An 18007-nucleotide genomic window follows, 5' to 3' on the forward strand; every position below is an offset into this window, starting at 1 on the left:
CACNTCCCTTTTTNNATGATAGCANNGCAATAGGNACNTTTGCAGCAATGCAGAAGGGAATCTTTNTAAGTTGTNCAGCNGGGAANTCTGGNCCNNTNCNNGGCTCCTTNNTNAATGGNGCNCCTTGGATCCTCACAGTNGGAGCAAGCAATNTTGACAGAAGNATTGTAGCAACAGCNNAGCTAGGAAANGGNCAAGAATTTGANGGNGAATCTNTTTTCCAGNCTTCCGANTNTNCTCCAACACNGCTNNNCNTANCATANGCNGGNAANAATGGCAAACNNNAAGCTGCNNTNTGTGCNANNGGATCCNTGNANNATNTTGATTTNAGNGGCAAGNTTGTTTTGTGTGAGAGAGGAGGGGNNANAGNAAGAATNNCCAAAGGNGAGGAAGTNAANAGAGNNGGTGGTNCAGCCATGATTNTCATGAATGATNAAAGNAATGGNTTCAGTCTCTNAGCTGATGTNCATGNTCTACCNGCAACACATGTAAGCTATGATGCAGGAGTTAAGATTAAAGCTTATATAAATTCAACTGAAACACCTACAGCTACCATTTTATTCAAGGGAACTGTAATAGGAAACTCCCTATCTCCGGCCGTTTCATCCTTCTCCTCAAGAGGTCCCAACTTGCCCAGTCCTGGTATTTTGAAACCAGACATCATAGGACCAGGCGTCAACATCCTAGCTGCCTGGCCATTCCCCCTTAACAACAGTACTGATTCAAAATCCACTTTCAACATCNTNTCNGGCACATCAATGTCATGCCCACATCTTAGTGGCGTAGCCGCTTTGCTCAAAAGCTCTCATCCTGACTGGTCACCAGCTGCCATAAAATCTGCCATAATGACTTCTGCAGACATAATCAACCTTGAAAACAAACTCATTGTTGATGAAACACTTCACACAGCAGATGTCTTTGCCGCAGGTTCTGGCCACGTGAATCCCTCAAGAGCAAATGACCCTGGGTTAGTTTATGATATCACGCCTGATGATTATATACCTTATCTCTGTGGTTTAGGCTACAGCGATACAGAGGTTGGGATCATTGCACATAAAACAATTAAGTGCTCTGAGACTTCAAGCATTCTCGAAGGAGAGCTCAACTATCCCTCATTTTCTGTGGTGCTTGGTTCCCCAAAAACATTCACAAGGACTGTAACAAATGTAGGTGAGGCCAACTCGTCTTATGTTGTCCATGTTACAGCGCCAGAAGGGGTCAATGTGAAGGTCCAGCCAAATAAACTGAACTTTTCAGAAGCAAACAAGAAACAGAAATATTCAGTGTCATTCAGCCGCATAGATTCGGGTAATGAAACTGCGGAATATGCTCAAGGGTTTTTACAATGGGTCTCTGACAAACACACTGTAAGGAGTCCCATCTTAGTCAAATTTGTGTAAGACAACAACGTTAGCAGGCACCAACAGTACTACAATAGGACGAGTGTAATATTCCAACAATAAGCTTCAACTTGTATTAAGTGGTAAACCTAAATCATACGGCAGTCTTTTTTTTTTCTTCTAGTATTGTTCCATATATGCATAGTGAAATTTAAAATTGGATCTTCAAATCTCTTTTTTAAGTTCAGTCACGAGCGTGCAAAATTGAAATGGAAAAGTAACATCTCCTTTTAAGTAAAATTCGTCAGCCAACCAAACAATGAATAGCTATTTCTTTCTTTTGTTTGTTTGTTTAGGAATCAATAATTAACGTGGAGAGCATGGTGTAAAATAACCATGCTTAATAGAAAATGCGGACAGGTGCCAGATTTTTCTTTCAACTGAAACTTCGGAAACGAACTAATTGATCAATTTGTGTAAACCATCAATTATAAAGATGTTTATACTCCCATGTTAGGTACTAACTTCTTAGACATAGTTTTTCTTTGAGTTGGTATTATGGGCTTCTGAATTAAAAGAAAATCAGTAGAATAAAAGATAAGGACAATCATATTTTAACACCATTTTTTGACACTATTTTGACACTGTACACGTGTCAAGCTGTGATTGGACGATTTCAAATTAAAAAAGTTGAGGCAGGGGTATATTTGGAAGAGAAAAACCAAAGTTTGTTTTTTAATTTGAAATCGTCCAACCACATTTTGACACGTGTGCAGTGTCAAAAAATGGTGTTAAAATTTTATTTTCCAAAAGATAAAGGGCACAGCCCTCCCCAAATCAGAGCAAAGTACTCTAGACTCCAATTACCAAGACATTCTCCACATGACCCTATATTATTCTCTCCCGTCCTATATATATATATAAAAGAATCAGTTATCCTTTCTCTGTTCACAACTAACTCTGCCTCCTTCCCCATTTCCTGGCTGCGTTACTCTAAGGTTGATCCTGGATGTTGGGCCTACGCGGGATAGACCTTAAGAGGCCACTCCATTGTGTCCAGTTTCCTAACAGATTGATCAACTCCAACAACACTTTAGTACTGGCCACTATACAAAAGATTATATAGATACGTGATTTATATTTTGTACTATACACATAACTGCTTTAAAAAAGAAAACCAAAAATTAAAGATATATTAATGATTAACAAACAAAATTCAAAGTCAAACACAGATTCGTCATCAATTTAAGACATGATTGCCGATGAGAGCATAGGAGGTTTTGATCAAAAATAGCAAGTTGACGAAATTTTCAGAAAAAACAGAGCGCCAGCAAAACTATTTTTCAAATGTGGAACTATGAATTTTAAGAACTCACTACTTACCCTTACAAAAATGTTTCGAACAGATTATGCATGAGTTGCAACTAACAAGAAGTTAACGAAGGCAGCTTCATCTCCTATTTGAAATGAAAAACCAGAGTTGAAGGTTTAAAGAGACAACAAAATGAAACCCCAAGAACAATGACTTTTCGTATTACATTGGGAAAACGAAAACAGTTGAGATAGAAAGAAAAATGAAATCAGGCTGTGCAGGCAATTGTATTTGAACTAGATGACAATGAGACTTGACAATATTTTAGAAAAACAGAAGAGCCAGAACATGGTTAGCAAAGATAGGAAGACAACAGGAAACGAAGATGTTGAAAGGCAAAAGTAAGGCTACGAAGGGGTGAGCTTTGCGATATTAGAGGTAGGTCAAGCAAAATTGGGGTGAGTTGGCTACAATATGAAGGGGTTGAGTTGTGGAAAGGGCTAGCAGTGATGGGTATGTCTGCCTTTGGCCACTAAAAAGTTGTCAACGCAGAGACTATTTGCATCTTTACAAAGAAAAATGTGACACTACGAGAGTAATTATCAGAACTATTCGCTACTATATTGATAACTAACCATGTACTTGGCAAAATCCCTGATCAAATGAATAGAAAGAATGGTTTAGAAAAATGTACAAGATATTGATACCAGTTAGTAGTTAGAACACCTCAATAAAAGACGAACATGGGAGTAGTGAAAAATAAATAGAAACCAGGAAGCGCATTATTTCTATGCCTTAATGATTTCCGACAAAAACAGTAAAATGATGAAAAACATATAAAAACTGCAAACTGTTGATTAAAGTGCACCTATTTTAGTCAATAGACTTTAATAAAATTCATCGTGAAGATCCATCATCCATGTCAGAAAAACCTGGTAGCAGTTCCTACTAAAGATTACAGGTAATAGTTTGACCTTAAGACTATCAAATAAAATAGTGCATCCAATATTTGATTGGGATGTCAAGAGACCTCCAGATTGACTCTTGTTTTTAGCTGGTTAATCATAATCAGAAACAGAAATTTAACGACTGTAACATGGAACAACAGCAATGGCTGTGGAATATAAGAAAAAATAAACACCTTCCAATACATCAACCAAAACCAGGAGGTACATCAGGGTCTTCATCACTGCATTCAGCAGGCGGTTTCTGCTCCACGTCCATTGGAAATCCAGGGGGGGCATTGCCATCAATATCATCTTCACCGAGAGTATCCTGTGGTGGATGGGAATCTTCCTTCCTTTCTGCAGTTAATCCTTTCACCTGAACCTGCACCTTCCCTTTGTCCTGGTCCTCGTTATTATTCAGATGATTATGCCCGAGAGTGAACCCTGGCGGCTCATCAGGCTCATTTTCATGCAATGTACCATCAATCTCAGTAGCTGAAGCTGTTTCCCCTTGTCTCTGAATTGGCATCACATCAGATGTGGACAACATAACCTCATCTTTCCCTTTCGGGTTTGCCAGTTTATCATAGACAGATTGCACCGTCTCCATGATTTCCTTTTTCATGCCATCACCCGATCGAATTATTTGCCATAAACTATCAGATATCTGACCCATTACTTTATCACTGGTTACAAGAAAAAAAAAAAAAAAAACTTCCACACTAAGTACAAAGAGACACAACATGCCTTGTAAATAAATAGCAACTTAGAACTACACAATAGCTATGGGAACTCACCCAACTTCTTCATATATAACATCAGAAAGTTGTCTAGGTTTCATATTTTCTGCTCCAGCACGATTGAGTGCTACTGATTGTTTCACAATTGAAGCAATATGTTGTCGTAACTCTTCCTGTCATCAATTGTTGGATTTAATATTACTGATACGCAACCTTACGTTACTAACACTTACAAATTATAGCCAATCTGAATAGTTTAAAAGTAATGAGCAGTTATGTAAAGTGTGATTGAGTAATTTTGTTCCTTTTTTCAAATCATTTGATATAAACCCTAAAACGAGAAGAAGAAAATTAAGAAACAGGAGGAAAGCATACGTTATCCTTAAGCTTACGAACGATCTTCAAACGAAGCCTGTCAAAGTCGCCATCGTCCTTCAGTTTTGTGATAACCTCTTCTTTGCCGACCACTTCTCCGCTGTTTCCCATCTCACATTCCTCCTTCCGACGCTACCAACTGTATTCTCCTTTCCCGTCCGTATGCACCCGCCAAATTTTATTTACACTTTTCCTTATATAAGTTTCATTCAATTTTATTTTCGGTATTCAATATTTTTTTTTCTTTTAATAAATTGAAAAGTTGTTATATATATATATATATATATATATATATATATATATATATATATATATATATATATATATATATATATATATAGGAGTTTGTTAATTTATCTAAGAGGGTTTTTTCAGTTGGTAAAGTGTACAATGTTCCTGTTAAAAAAGAAAATCAACTTTAAATCTAAAGGTATTTTAATAATTTTAAAATTTAATTTAAAATAAAAAAATAAAAGATAGTTATTAAAAATCTTGTTTGGTGACCAGAGAAGTTATTAGCTTTTATTTTATTTTTAATTTTAAAAAACAACTATCTTTTATTTTATTTTTTATTTTTTATTTTAAAAAATAATTACCGTTTAAAAAATATAATGGTTTAAGATTTATAGAATCCGTCTGAGTTTATAGAACCCGAGTTTATAGAATCCATCTGGGTTTATAAAACCCGTATGGATTTATAGAACCCGTCTGACTTATAAAACCGGATTTATAAAACCCGGTTAAAAAAACAACTAACTTTTATTTTATTTTTCATTTTAAAAAACAATTATCTTTTAAAAATATATAATAAAAACTAATAACTTCTTAGATTTTTAATAACTACCTTTTATTTTTTTTAAATTAAATTTTAAAATTATTAAAATACTTTAGAATTTAAAGTTATTTTTTTAATAGGGATATTTTTATAACCTAAAACTTGATACACTTTACTAAAATTAGCAAACCACACACACATATATATATATATATATATATATATATATATATATATATATATATATATATATATATATTATGTTATATTATATTATATGTTATATATTAACTTATCGTTTCACTCAAATAATTTAAATAAAATATTTAATTTATTAAATAAATGATATAAAAATATTATTAAATATTTAAAATATAAAAAAATATATTTATTAAAGATTTGAAATTTATTTATTATAATGTTATTATATAATAATAATATATTATTATTTATTATTTTGTATTTGTAATATTTTACTTGCATTTAACTTTTAAGTTTATAAAATAGAAGTGATAGAAATATTAATATTATTTAAAGAATATATTATTTATGAAATTAATACAAGGTTAATGAGTTAAAAAAAAAGTCAAATTGTATCATTATGGGGTCAATTTAATAAAGCTTTATGGATGTAAAACATATGAGAGGTATGGCAATATGATAAACATGTATTAAGGAGTTCATAAAAATTATTGTAAATATAGATACAATAAATATTTTTTTTTTAACCTGGTGATGGTTAAGAGCAAGCAAATTCTGAACTTGTTTGACAAGCAATGTGTAACTATGGGTAAAATTGAAATAATCTAATGTATGTTTTCTTGATACTGTTGTTTGTACGTCGTATATATTATTTACAAATTGATACATTTGACCCATTTCTATGTCCAGAACCATTTATAAGATTCATAGAGTTTAATTTCATCGTAAAGATCATAATCCTTGTAACTGTCCAAATAGACCATGGAGCTGATAAATATTATACCACTGTAATTCCCTTAATGTAAAATTAATTTAGATTTTATCAATTTATTTGAATTTAGATATTCTCTTTTAATTTACATGACAAAACAATAAATATATACACACATCAACTAACTTTAAATTAATAATTAAAAATAAATAAATTTTTTAATTCATTACATGTATAATTTTACTCTATATACATTATTTTCCATTAAAGTATGTTTTAAAACATTATGCACTGTTTAAAAAAATATTTTTAAGAAATTGACCATAATTTATTTGAATTTATTTAATCTTTTAAATCACATTAGGAAAATTCTCTTTAATAACACAATCAATCTAAGCTTAAATTATAAGTAAATTAATTAAAAGTTTATCATCTTAAAAACAACTAATTACATCTTAAACGATAAATACCTAAACATTATTTTTAAAATTAACTTTTTTTTTTTTAATTCTTTCTATAAACCAATGACATGATTGTCCCGATTGATGTGAGCCCCTCCTTGCCTACGTGAGAGAAAACCCGTGGCGATAATAAAGCCAGCGCAACAGATGTGGGTGCCCACATCAGATTTTTAAGGAACACGTAATCACAGACATGTAAGAAACAAACGTAGTAAGCGATATGATGAGGTTGTCTACCAGCGAAACAACGAATGAAGAGAAGGAAGGGGAATAAGCCGTTGCATTTCCCTCCACACGTTCCAGTTACCTTATCTTCCACCTCTCTTCACTCTCCATAATCCTCCTTTCCCTCCAAACAAAACGACCACCACCACCTTCAACTTTCCCAACTGCACTGCACTGTTTTCATTCACAGAAACCATCATCATCACCATGTTTACGGCTAGCAAACTAGCCTTCATATTAACACTCCCTCGTCCATGCTCTGCACCCTTCACACCAATCTCTTCCTTATCTCCTTCTTCTTCTTCTTCTGCTGCCCACCTCATTCACTTCAATGGACGCCGCTTATGCCTCCGCCGCAGACTATTTTTACTTTCTCCTAAGGCCACGGCAGATCAACAAGGTCTCCTCAATACATCATCTCTAAAAATCATGATTCCTTCTTCATCTTCTAACAGCGGCTTCTCTCACTGCCCATTTGTTCTTTTTTCAGGCAAGGTTAGTGACTTTGAAGAGGATGGAAACATTGTTGATGGTAAAATCCTCCCTTATTGTAGCATAGACAGAAAAGAGAAGAAATCAATTGGTGAACTTGAGCAGGAGTTTCTTCAGGCACTACAAGTATGGCCCCACAAGTTCTGAGTTTGTTTCTGTCTTATTGGTTATTATATGTTCTTACGTGTGATCGGCGATGATTGTACAGAAAACAGGAATTGACTTTTCGTGTATGTGAATTAAATTCTTTATTGGTTTTGTTTTCTGTATTGGACAGGCATTCTATTATGAGGGAAAGGCTATCATGTCTAATGAAGAATTTGATAATCTTAAGGAAGAACTCATGTGGGAAGGGAGCAGCGTTGTCATGCTAAGTATGAGACAACTTCGACCACAGTAGCTGAAGCTGCTGTTGTCATTGAGTTTGTGTTAACACGGGGAACTCTATTTTGAAGTGCCTTTGTTGGTTGATTGCAGGTTCTGATGAGCAAAAGTTCCTGGAAGCTTCTATGGCCTATGTGTCTGGAAATCCAATTATGACTGACAAAGAATTTGATGAGTTGAAACTGAGGCTAAAGGTTTGCCATTTTTTTTCATCTATGAAAATGTGTAAAATCATCATCATCTCCCTGATAATTTAAGGTAAAAAGAAGTAAAAGTATATCATCCGGGTCATATCAATGGTTAAGAACTTTGGGTTGATACTATAACACATTCAAAAAAAGGGAGAACTGGTACAGCAGTTCATGAAATTTTGTCACATGGGTTTCATTTTGGTAAGTTTTCACATGAAATGAAATTGATCACCGAAATTAGGGAATGCAATTGGAATGAGTTTAGTAGCTGAAACCTTCTGGTATTATTTACTGATGTCATAGTTGTTTTCCAGATAGAAGGGAGTGAAATTGTGGCTGAGGGTCCAAGGTGCAGTCTTCGTAGTAGAAAGGTATTTTTTGAATTCAGTTTTGTTTGTCGGTTTTGGTTTTATGTATAGTTGTGCTTTGACTAAGTCATTCTTGCAATTATTAAACATAGGAAACAGTAATTAATTTTTCTTATTTCATCACAGAGAGATTTGTTTTCAAATTCGAATATAAACTACTAAGATCTGTTGTATCACAAAAAGTACTACCAAGTGATATAGGATAATCTTTACATGTCAAATCAATTCCTTAGCCACTAGAATTCAGCTTTATGATTTGATCAAACCATTTGCGATTCATGAATACTTAGATCTGAGCTTTTTGATCTTTATTCTTTACTAAACACACTCCGTTTATATAGGTTTACAGTGACCTATCAGTTGATTATTTAAAGATGCTCCTGCTGAACGTCCCAGCTACAGTGATTGCATTAGGACTGTGAGTCCCTTTCTTCTCTATTTTTTCTTTTGGAGTTCATGAGTAGGGTTCATGATGTATTTACCGAAAATTTTAGCTCAAGATGCAATCTACATTTGGTTTCTTTGATACACAAGACATATCCCGAGACATGAGTAGGGTTCATGTTGTTTTTCTTTAGACAGATAACATTTCATTTCAGCACTAGTTTACTTTTTATTCTTTATCGTTTCTTAAATCAAACGGTTTTCATCCCAAAAGATAGATTGAAGTATGTGTTTCTTGGTTTGATTGTTCTGAGTCAAACTGAAGGGAAGGTACAATTTGCATAAGATGGGTCTTGACTTTTTTTCCCTCTAATACATTAGGTTCTTCTTCCTTGATGATCTGACTGGATTTGAGATCACATATTTGCTAGAGGTATGCTTCCCTCATTTTTATCTTGCATCTTGTATTCCAAAACTGGTCAGTTGGATGCAGTTTGATTCCATAATGTCATAGTGTCAGGCAGCAATTTCATTTTTGTGGTCTTTTCTTTTATTCTCTTATTTTCAGGAATTATAACAGATAACAAATATTATGAATTGTTGAGTGCAGCTGCCAGAGCCTTTTAGTTTCATTTTCACCTGGTTTGCTGCTGTTCCCCTCATTGTGTGGATAGCTCTGACACTAACCAATGCCATTGTAAAAGACTTTGTGATTTTAAAGGTATAGTTTTACTGATATGAACTTGAAGGTTGTATTTGATTACTACGTATTACTGACATTTGATTTCTATAGGGTCCTTGTCCGAACTGCGGAACTGAAAATACCTCTTTCTTTGGGACTATACTGTCAATTTCAAACGGTGGTTCCACAAACACTGTCAAATGCTCCAAGTATGTAAATACAACTGATTAACCAACCATCGTTGCTTCATGTGATTTAAATTCTTATATTATTTATAGTATGACATTAACTGAACAAATGAATGCAATATTTTGCCTCAGCTGCGGCACTGCAATGGAATATGATTCAACTACAAGATTGATTACATTACCAGAAGGAAGTAACGCCTAAGGGAGGTACATTGTGCTTGTCATATATGGTCAGAAATAAAAGTTATGAATAACTCTTACATAATCATTTACATGTTGAATTTGTGTCTACATACAGGTATGCTTGAAATCATATTTATTGTTCCAGCAATGGGTAGTGATGATTCATAGAAGTTCTTGTGAGAGTGACAAATTAATGATTTAGTAAATTTCCATGTACGTTAGAAAACGGTATGGGAAGTGATGTTATCACTATCACACCCAACTGGTGTCATCTCAATTGTATGTGCCACCATGGTACTTGTGAGTATATGGTCTTTGTATACTTGTAAGTAATATGGACTTTGTATAGCATACACTGGATTATCTCTGCTTCAGGAGTTAAGTTATGAGGGTGCTTAACACCATCGATCAGACTAACCTACAATAATGTGTGTAAGGATTTTTGTTACACACTTGTGCATAAATTTTCTTCTATTGTTGAGGCCAGAACTTTTACATTCCCAGGAATATAAACAACACCAGGGAAATTTGACTATATTCACGCAATTAAAGCTAATTCACATGTATATATGTTTCTTGTATTCTATTGGGCTTTCTAAGTTGGTTGAATACCTCAAATTTTAGGAGGGTATTGGTATCTTTTTAAATTTTGAACCAATAGAAAACAAGATTTTTGTGAATTAAAAATGAAAGTTTTTAAACGATTTAAATTAGTGTTTTAAATTTTACAATCACAAAATTGAACTTTATTTTTTTCTTTCGAATTCAATATTAACGATGTGAAATATGAAAATATGAATAGAAAGGGCAGCAAGAGTAACTTCCGAGTCTTAAATAAACTAAAAAATAGCATGATCTTAAACGAATAACAAATTAAAAATTTTATGTTATCCATACTGAATATTGCTAGTATATGTTTTTAAAGATGCCGTAGAACTTGTGTAAAGAAAATGGACTCTTAGCTTAACGAAAACCGAACAAAAAAGATCCATGTTTTTAAAATGGGTTTCGACTTGAGTGTCTTCTTTAGGAGGGTTAATTCTTGTACTATCTCACATTGCTCTCTACATACTAAAATTATTCTTTTTTAATGAATGTCAACATTTATTGAAGAATTTTTTGAAAACTTTAACGGATTTCGAAATCTGTTGAAGACTTGAAAAATCTACATCGGTTGAAGAAATTTTTTTCAATAAATTTCAACATCCGTTGAAAAATTTTATGAAAACTTCAACGGATATCCACATCCATTGAAATAAAAAATCCTTTAATGAATGTTGATATCTGTTAAAAAAACTTTCCTTCATCAAATGTCGACATCCGTTGAAGAAAATAAGTGAAATGTAAGACTTTTTAAAATATAAAGGATAATTTTGAAACTTTTTAAAAATGTGGTGATACAGAAAGCAATGTGGGATGGTGTAGAAAGTAATCCTCTTACTTTATATGTCTTTTGTTTTTATTTGGGGCTTCTCGGTACACTTTTAAGGTTTATCCTTGAGTCTCCAAATTTCAAAATATAAAATAAATAAAAAAAATTAGGTAACCAGTAACTACTGTTTACCAAATTGTATTTACTGTGATGCATTTCCTAATCTCTTCATGCATCTGGCTTATTCTTTCGTCTATGGTTTTCGTATGCTTGCTCCAATCAGCTTGACCTCTTCTTAAATTAAATATTATTTTTTCATCCGTTTAGTTTCATCTTCATTTCATCTCGTATTTTTTAGGCATGGTTTTGTTTATTAAGTTAGACTTAATTTTTATCCTTATTTTGCTTAAAATTTATATTTATTTTATTATGTTTTTTCATCTATTGAATTTCAAAATCCAATTTAGAAAATTCATTGAATTTAACTATTTTGAAATTTGGTTTAAAAAATTACCATATTTGAAAATCCGATTAAAGAACTCATAATTTTCAAATCTGATTATGAAATTCATCAAATTTCAAAATCTAGTATTGGAACTCATCAAATTTTGAAATTCAATTAATATTTTTACTGAAATTGTGATGCAAGGGGTTGGAGAGCAAAGAAGAGTGAAGAGGTACAACAATAGGTTAGATAAAGATTAAAGAAATGTGAGAGTAAAAGTAGATGAGTGAGGATAATTATAGGAGAGAGAATTTTTTTTTAACCTTGTCAAAAGGGTAGTTTTGGCATTAAGAGAAAGTTTAGAGGTGTAGGGAGAAACCTTGGAGGGGAAAAAAGAAACTCTATTTTATTTTCAAATGAAACAATTGAAGCTGAAAATAAGTTGATTGAAGATTAGAAAAATATTAACAGTGTCCATTTCACAACTCTCTTGATCTAACTCAACTCAATTTTACTCATGGTGTACTTAACTTAGTTGAGTTAAAGAGAAACCTAACTCATTTAAATTAAAGGTAAGCTCAAATCGACTCAAATAAAAGTAAACCTAACTCAACTCAGCCTAACAATTATTGGTCTAACACATACTAATTATGGTCTTAACTTAATTGAATTTAACGTGGGTTTGACTCGACTTGATGCAGACACAATTTGGTTGTGCTCAACATAGGTGCAATTTGATTTTATTTGATTTGACTAGGCTCGAGTGAATCCTATTCAACTCGATACATTCAACTCATTTTGGTCCAAGGTATGCCCAACTCTCTTAACTTAACCTTTTGTGGGTTTGGTTTGATTTTATTCAATATGAACTCATCGTTTCCACATGTTCATATTCATTTTAAATTACTAGAATATTCACAATTTATTAATTAATTTAACAAACTTATCTTTACTATTATTTTATCCTTATTTCTTATTTTCTATTGCAATACGTTTGACAAGTTATACCTTAACTATTAATTTCAAATGTTATTTAACACGTAAAAAGAATTAAATTTCAAATGTTATTTAACACGTAAAATAAATTAAAGTCATTAGATTAAGAAAATTATATTTATACATATTTTAAATTTGAAACTAAAATATATTAAAATTTAAGTAAAGTCAAAAACAAAGTTTAAGTACTAAAAATTTATTTAAATCTTTAAATAAATAAAAATACTTATTTAATATTATTATAAATAATTTTTTTATAATTGATTAATATAAGAATGTTAATATGTAAAATCATGCTAATAAACACATGTACTCTTTTAGAAATTCTTACTGTCTAAACAAGTTAGTATCTATTAGATTTAAAAAAAAAATTAATTTATATAATATATATAAATAGTTTATATGCTAAAATCTTATTACATTAACTAACTTAAATCGAGCTTTGTCTCATTTCTTTTTACTAAAATTTATTTTAATTTTGTAATTTATATATGTTTGACATATAATGTTACAGCTTATTAAATATATATCTTACGGGAAAATATATAAATTCAGTTTCTAAACGTTGAAAATTCTTAATTTACTTCTTAAACGTAAAAAAAATATATTATTTCAAACTTAATCCACTTAAAATATTAAAAATTTGATTTGTGTCACTGGTAACTCTTACGATTTTTTTAAGAATATCAAGTTTTACGTTTTTGATATAATATTTTACATAATTTATATATATAAACCGTTTAAGAATTTTTTATATGAAAAAAAAAATCAAATTGAGAAAATTTCATATTAATTTATATATTTAAGCGAATCTTATTTAAAGTTCCCAGAATGTTAACATACGAGATAAGTTTTAAATATAATAGATGAAATCAATTATAGGTGTTTAAGAAACTTAAAAAACAAAATTATAACAGGTAACAGACTAGCCTCGAACCTTAAAATTTTAAAAGAGCAGAAATTTATCTCTCTAGTGGAAGGCAGGAACTCTTCTTGCTGAAGATTTCCTAAGAATCCAGATTTTAATGCCAGATTGTTTAAGCCATCCAAATTCTTTCTGTATATATATGTGTTTAATATTTTTCTAATAAACAAAATGTATGTTGAGGCAAAACGCTTATAGGTTCAACTAGTTAACTTTTTCAAATTTTAGTAACGATATAAGTAGAAGTTGGCTTAAAACGTTCCAACTAATCTAACAGTGTTAACCACCATCACTTATGTTTCTCTAGTATTGCATGGATATATAATCGTCATCATCCAAGCCAAAACATATGTTTTTTTACTGCGGTTTTAGTCCAAAGTGTGGAATTGAAGAAATTATTATTGTTGTTAGGAAAATGGATGAACACCTAAGAAACACGTTCGCACGTTTTTCACTTACGTAATGATAGAATAAATATTCCTTCCTACATGATTGGCTAGCAATATATATGGTTTGAAGGGGAGAAAACGAGAGTAATAATAATGTTTGACTCGAGAGATTAGAAAGTGTTATCTTCGTGGTGATCACGAAGACAAATTTCTATGAATCAGCTAGGTGGTATTGGAATTTCTCCAGTGGACGTTTTATATAAAAGCATACATGTAGAAACCCTTTAGCATTCATCAATCCTTCTCGCAGGAAAAACACAAAAATTTAGCAATGGCTGTCTCTCTTGAACATCGTAGGTTGTTGTTGATGTTGTTTTCATGGATGTTGATAATGACGGGAAAGCCAGCAACAGTAGCGGGTTTATTTCAGCCCAGTGTGTGGACACAAGCCCATGCGACATTTTATGGTGACGAGAGTGCTTCTGCCACCATGGGTATGTTAGCAAAAATGAATTCATTGACTAATAATAAAGCATTAATCCCATATTGTAGTACTAACAGGAGTTGATAAATTGAAGGAGGAGCGTGTGGATATGGAAATTTGTTCATAAACGGTTACGGGAAAGACACGGCAGCTCTGAGCTCTACATTGTTCAACGATGGATACGCATGTGGGACTTGTTACGAGATAAAGTGTGTCCAATCCAGTGCATGCTTCTCGAATGTGGCTTACACCACAGTGACTGCCACCAATATCTGCCCTCCTAATTGGGCCGAGGCCTCTGACAAGGGAGGGTGGTGCAACCCACCTCGTGCACATTTTGACATGTCCAAGCCCGCTTTCATGAAAATTGCAGAGTGGAAAGCTGGAATCGTTCCTGTTATGTACCGCAGGTAATGTTAATTAAATATATCTCTAATCCTTTCTTTATCATACATTGTTAATAATATGGGTGAATATGAATAATTTTTCAGAGTGGGTTGCGTGAGGAGTGGGGGATTGAGATTCTCTTTCCAGGGAAATGGTTATTGGCTACTGGTGTATGTGATGAATGTGGGAGGAGGAGGAGACATTGCAAACATGTGGGTGAAAGGAAGTAGAACTGGGTGGATCAGCATGAGCCACAATTGGGGAGCTTCTTACCAAGCATTTGCAACATTGAGTGGCCAATCTCTTTCGTTTAAGGCAACCTCTTACACCACCAAAGAGACCATAATAGCTTGGAATGTTGCTCCCACCAACTGGGGCGTAGGATTAACGTATTCCTCCAACGTCAATTTCAGTTAAACATCACACATCCTTTTTACTTACGAATTCCTCCAATGTTTTCTGCCACACCACGCACGTGTAGCTGGACCGAACAACAAAATCTCCTTACGTATCTTGTTTTTCACGTCTCACTCGATCACTCATTGCTGCTTTCTTTTCCCGATCTTACATTAAAGATTTTATACTTTTTTTGCAAATTAAAGAAAGGAAAACTTAAGTTTTTATGATATTATTATTATTATTATTATTTAATGATGGAAGTGTATGATCTTAATAATTCAGGCTTACGGATGCGTGAATCGTAAAAGTAAATAAGGTGTTGGTTATGATTGAGAAGGTGAAAGAATAATTATGTGTGTTGGTTGTGGAGGGAGGGTTTGGTGGCCATGACATGTGCTATGGTACCGTGGCAGTTGGTATGGTTAAGCAAGAGGTTGTATGGGTTGTGGGTCGTCACTTCGTATGTAGAATGTCGTAATTTTCGACCCTATTATACTTTATTTTTTATTTTTTATTACCTGTCGGAGTAAATTAAGTTATTATTGTTATTACCATAACTAAGTGCTTTAAGTGATTAACCGATGTGATGTGACACCAAATGAAAACTTGATTAACCAAATTATATAAAAGTGAAATATAAAATCCAAATTAGACTCAGGACTAGATTGTAATTTTGTCAATAGTAATCAACAAAACACTTTTGTTTCAAATTCAAGAAATATATTTTCTTAAACTACCAAACCAAAACTTTACCATCAGACCAAAAAAATATATTTTAATTACTGTTTTTTATAATAGTGACGCTAAATTTAACGTATAACTGTCTGTCTTAATCTTTTCAACGTAGAATCTGTTTATTACAGCTTTGTTTTTGGCGTATACGCAAAAGTCAATTCGAAATTTTTTAAGAAAGTTAAGTAAAATGTTTTTAAAAATTCTTTTTATTATTGGATTAAGTTTATTAACAATTTTGTGTGGATCTTGATGAGTATTTTTCCTTATTTAAAAGTGAGAAATTATAATTCCTAACAAATTTGAACCAATAAAAAAGTTCTACAGAAACTTCTTGATTTAATATTGAAAAATTCAATTTAAACGAAAATAAACGTAAATGTTACACCATTAATTATTATTATTATTACTAAACAATGTGTTATCATATAATTTAAATTCAACCGTTATAATTATTTTCCCAAATATCTAAATTTTTGTAATATTCTGTTAACACTCTACTAAATATTAATATGAAGATAAAATTCATTTTTGTATATAAAATCCAGTCTACTAGATTCTTGTGACAGATATATTAGAAATAAATGAATTTGATCTTATTTCCAATTTAAAAACATTAAAAAGAATAAAAAAAATTCTTATCAGCATGCATGTTACTTGAAAGATCCAATCTGATCTTCAGAACAACCAAAAAAAGATCTAAATCTGATTAAATTGGTGTATAAATAAAAACAAAATAGAGACTATCTGTTTTAAATCTTGGAAGGTAGTAGACTTGAGCTTGTTGTTTTGTTAGCAGCTTGGGATGTACTTCATCCATGGCTGTCTGCTCCTAACCATGATGCCATTTTCATTCTCAGTATTTTATATTTTTCTTCTCAATGCCACATACTTTCCTGCTACTACCAACAATATATTTTTCATTTATAAAATCAAACCTTTCATTCTACCGGGCTAATATAATATATATTTCTAATTTTTCAGCTACATTCCTTAATATAATTTTTTTATCTATTTAAAACACCTTTTATTTTTTTTAATAATTATAAAAAAATGAATTATTGTATTTTTTAGAATAAAAAAAATAAAAAGTAATATTAAACGAATGTATATAAAAATGAATTATAAAAAAGTTAATTAGGATTACGTGCCTGAGACTTAAAGAAGAAGAAGAAGCAATGTTACTTACGAAATATATCACGTGAAAACACCATACGGATCTGTGGTTCATTCCACATTCCTCATCATCATGTCTATGTGTATATATATCTATCAATTTCTTATTTTGTTATACTGCGTGCTTTAAATATAAGAACTTCTTCAATGAATTTATAGCAAACTTTAATAAACCCCATGTGATAATGTGTGTACAAATTTTAATTCTCTTTATAGCTTTTGCCTTCTATTACCTGTCTCATCAAGTTAATGACATAGTTTTTTTACCTAAACCGTGTTATCATGGTTGGTATAACTATATATAGAAAATTCACCTTTTTTCTAAGATATTCAATTTTTTAAAAACCTACAAATTTATTATATTTCTATAAATATATTTAAGTTAAATACAAATAATATATAACCAACCCAATTCAATTAAACTCAAGTTTGATTAAGATGATTTTAATGTAATTAATTTTTTTACTAACTCAACCACTCAATCTAATCAAATTTGATCTATCAGTAAATTTTATCTTACATACATTTCTGTCGACTGATCTTTAATGCTTTATAATTAACACTCATTATTTCATTTAAATTTAGTGTTTCTACATAATGGTTTTACGTCCATGCACAGGTCAAAATAACCAAGGATTATTAATTACAAATTAAAAAAGGATAATTAGATAATTAATGTAATATTAAAATTTAAGTATCTGTCAAAATTAAAAAGTAATTAAGTATTTTCTTTTAGAAGTAA

At 31.6% G+C, this 18007-nt stretch overlaps 4 protein-coding genes across 4 annotated transcripts in view; 3 read left to right on the top strand and 1 right to left on the bottom strand.

The window, feature by feature from the left end:
- The window catches only part of LOC106768111 (subtilisin-like protease SBT1.2), a 2594-nt gene extending 1077 nt beyond the window's left edge, over positions 1 to 1517 (top strand). Inside the window, exon 1 of the mRNA XM_014653066.2 lies at positions 1 to 1517. This exon is cut by the window's left edge and continues 1077 nt beyond it. Within this exon, the coding sequence (XP_014508552.1) occupies positions 1 to 1400 (1400 nt within the window). The 3' untranslated portion in view covers positions 1401 to 1517.
- Positions 1518 to 3523: 2006 nt separating this feature from the next.
- On the bottom strand, positions 3524 to 4881 carry LOC106767360. The gene is made up of 3 exons (XM_014652235.2): positions 4715 to 4881; positions 4397 to 4512; positions 3524 to 4285 (listed from the first exon to the last, which is right to left on the bottom strand). Exons 1-3 carry the CDS (start codon positions 4823 to 4825, stop codon positions 3805 to 3807), a joined length of 708 nt encoding a protein of 235 aa, XP_014507721.1. The 5' UTR covers positions 4826 to 4881; the 3' UTR covers positions 3524 to 3804.
- Positions 4882 to 7090: 2209 nt separating this feature from the next.
- LOC106768798 (PGR5-like protein 1A, chloroplastic) lies at positions 7091 to 10526 on the top strand. Its single transcript, XM_014654125.2, has 11 exons — positions 7091 to 7488; positions 7579 to 7706; positions 7858 to 7954; positions 8058 to 8158; positions 8470 to 8526; positions 8865 to 8941; positions 9289 to 9340; positions 9518 to 9628; positions 9701 to 9798; positions 9910 to 9984; positions 10076 to 10526. The coding sequence occupies exons 1-10, from the start codon at positions 7296 to 7298 to the stop codon at positions 9977 to 9979; spliced, it is 984 nt and encodes a 327-aa protein (XP_014509611.1). The 5' UTR covers positions 7091 to 7295; the 3' UTR covers positions 9980 to 9984; positions 10076 to 10526.
- Positions 10527 to 14403: 3877 nt separating this feature from the next.
- LOC106766305 (expansin-A7) lies at positions 14404 to 15902 on the top strand. The gene is made up of 4 exons (XM_014651042.2): positions 14404 to 14581; positions 14666 to 14981; positions 15063 to 15370; positions 15640 to 15902. Exons 1-4 carry the CDS (start codon positions 14419 to 14421, stop codon positions 15660 to 15662), a joined length of 810 nt encoding a protein of 269 aa, XP_014506528.2. The 5' UTR covers positions 14404 to 14418; the 3' UTR covers positions 15663 to 15902.
- The last annotated feature ends 2105 nt before the right edge of the window (positions 15903 to 18007 follow it).

The sequence above is a fragment of the Vigna radiata genome, chromosome 7 (genome assembly GCF_000741045.1).
Source record: "Vigna radiata var. radiata cultivar VC1973A chromosome 7, Vradiata_ver6, whole genome shotgun sequence".
NCBI lineage: Eukaryota > Viridiplantae > Streptophyta > Magnoliopsida > Fabales > Fabaceae > Vigna > Vigna radiata.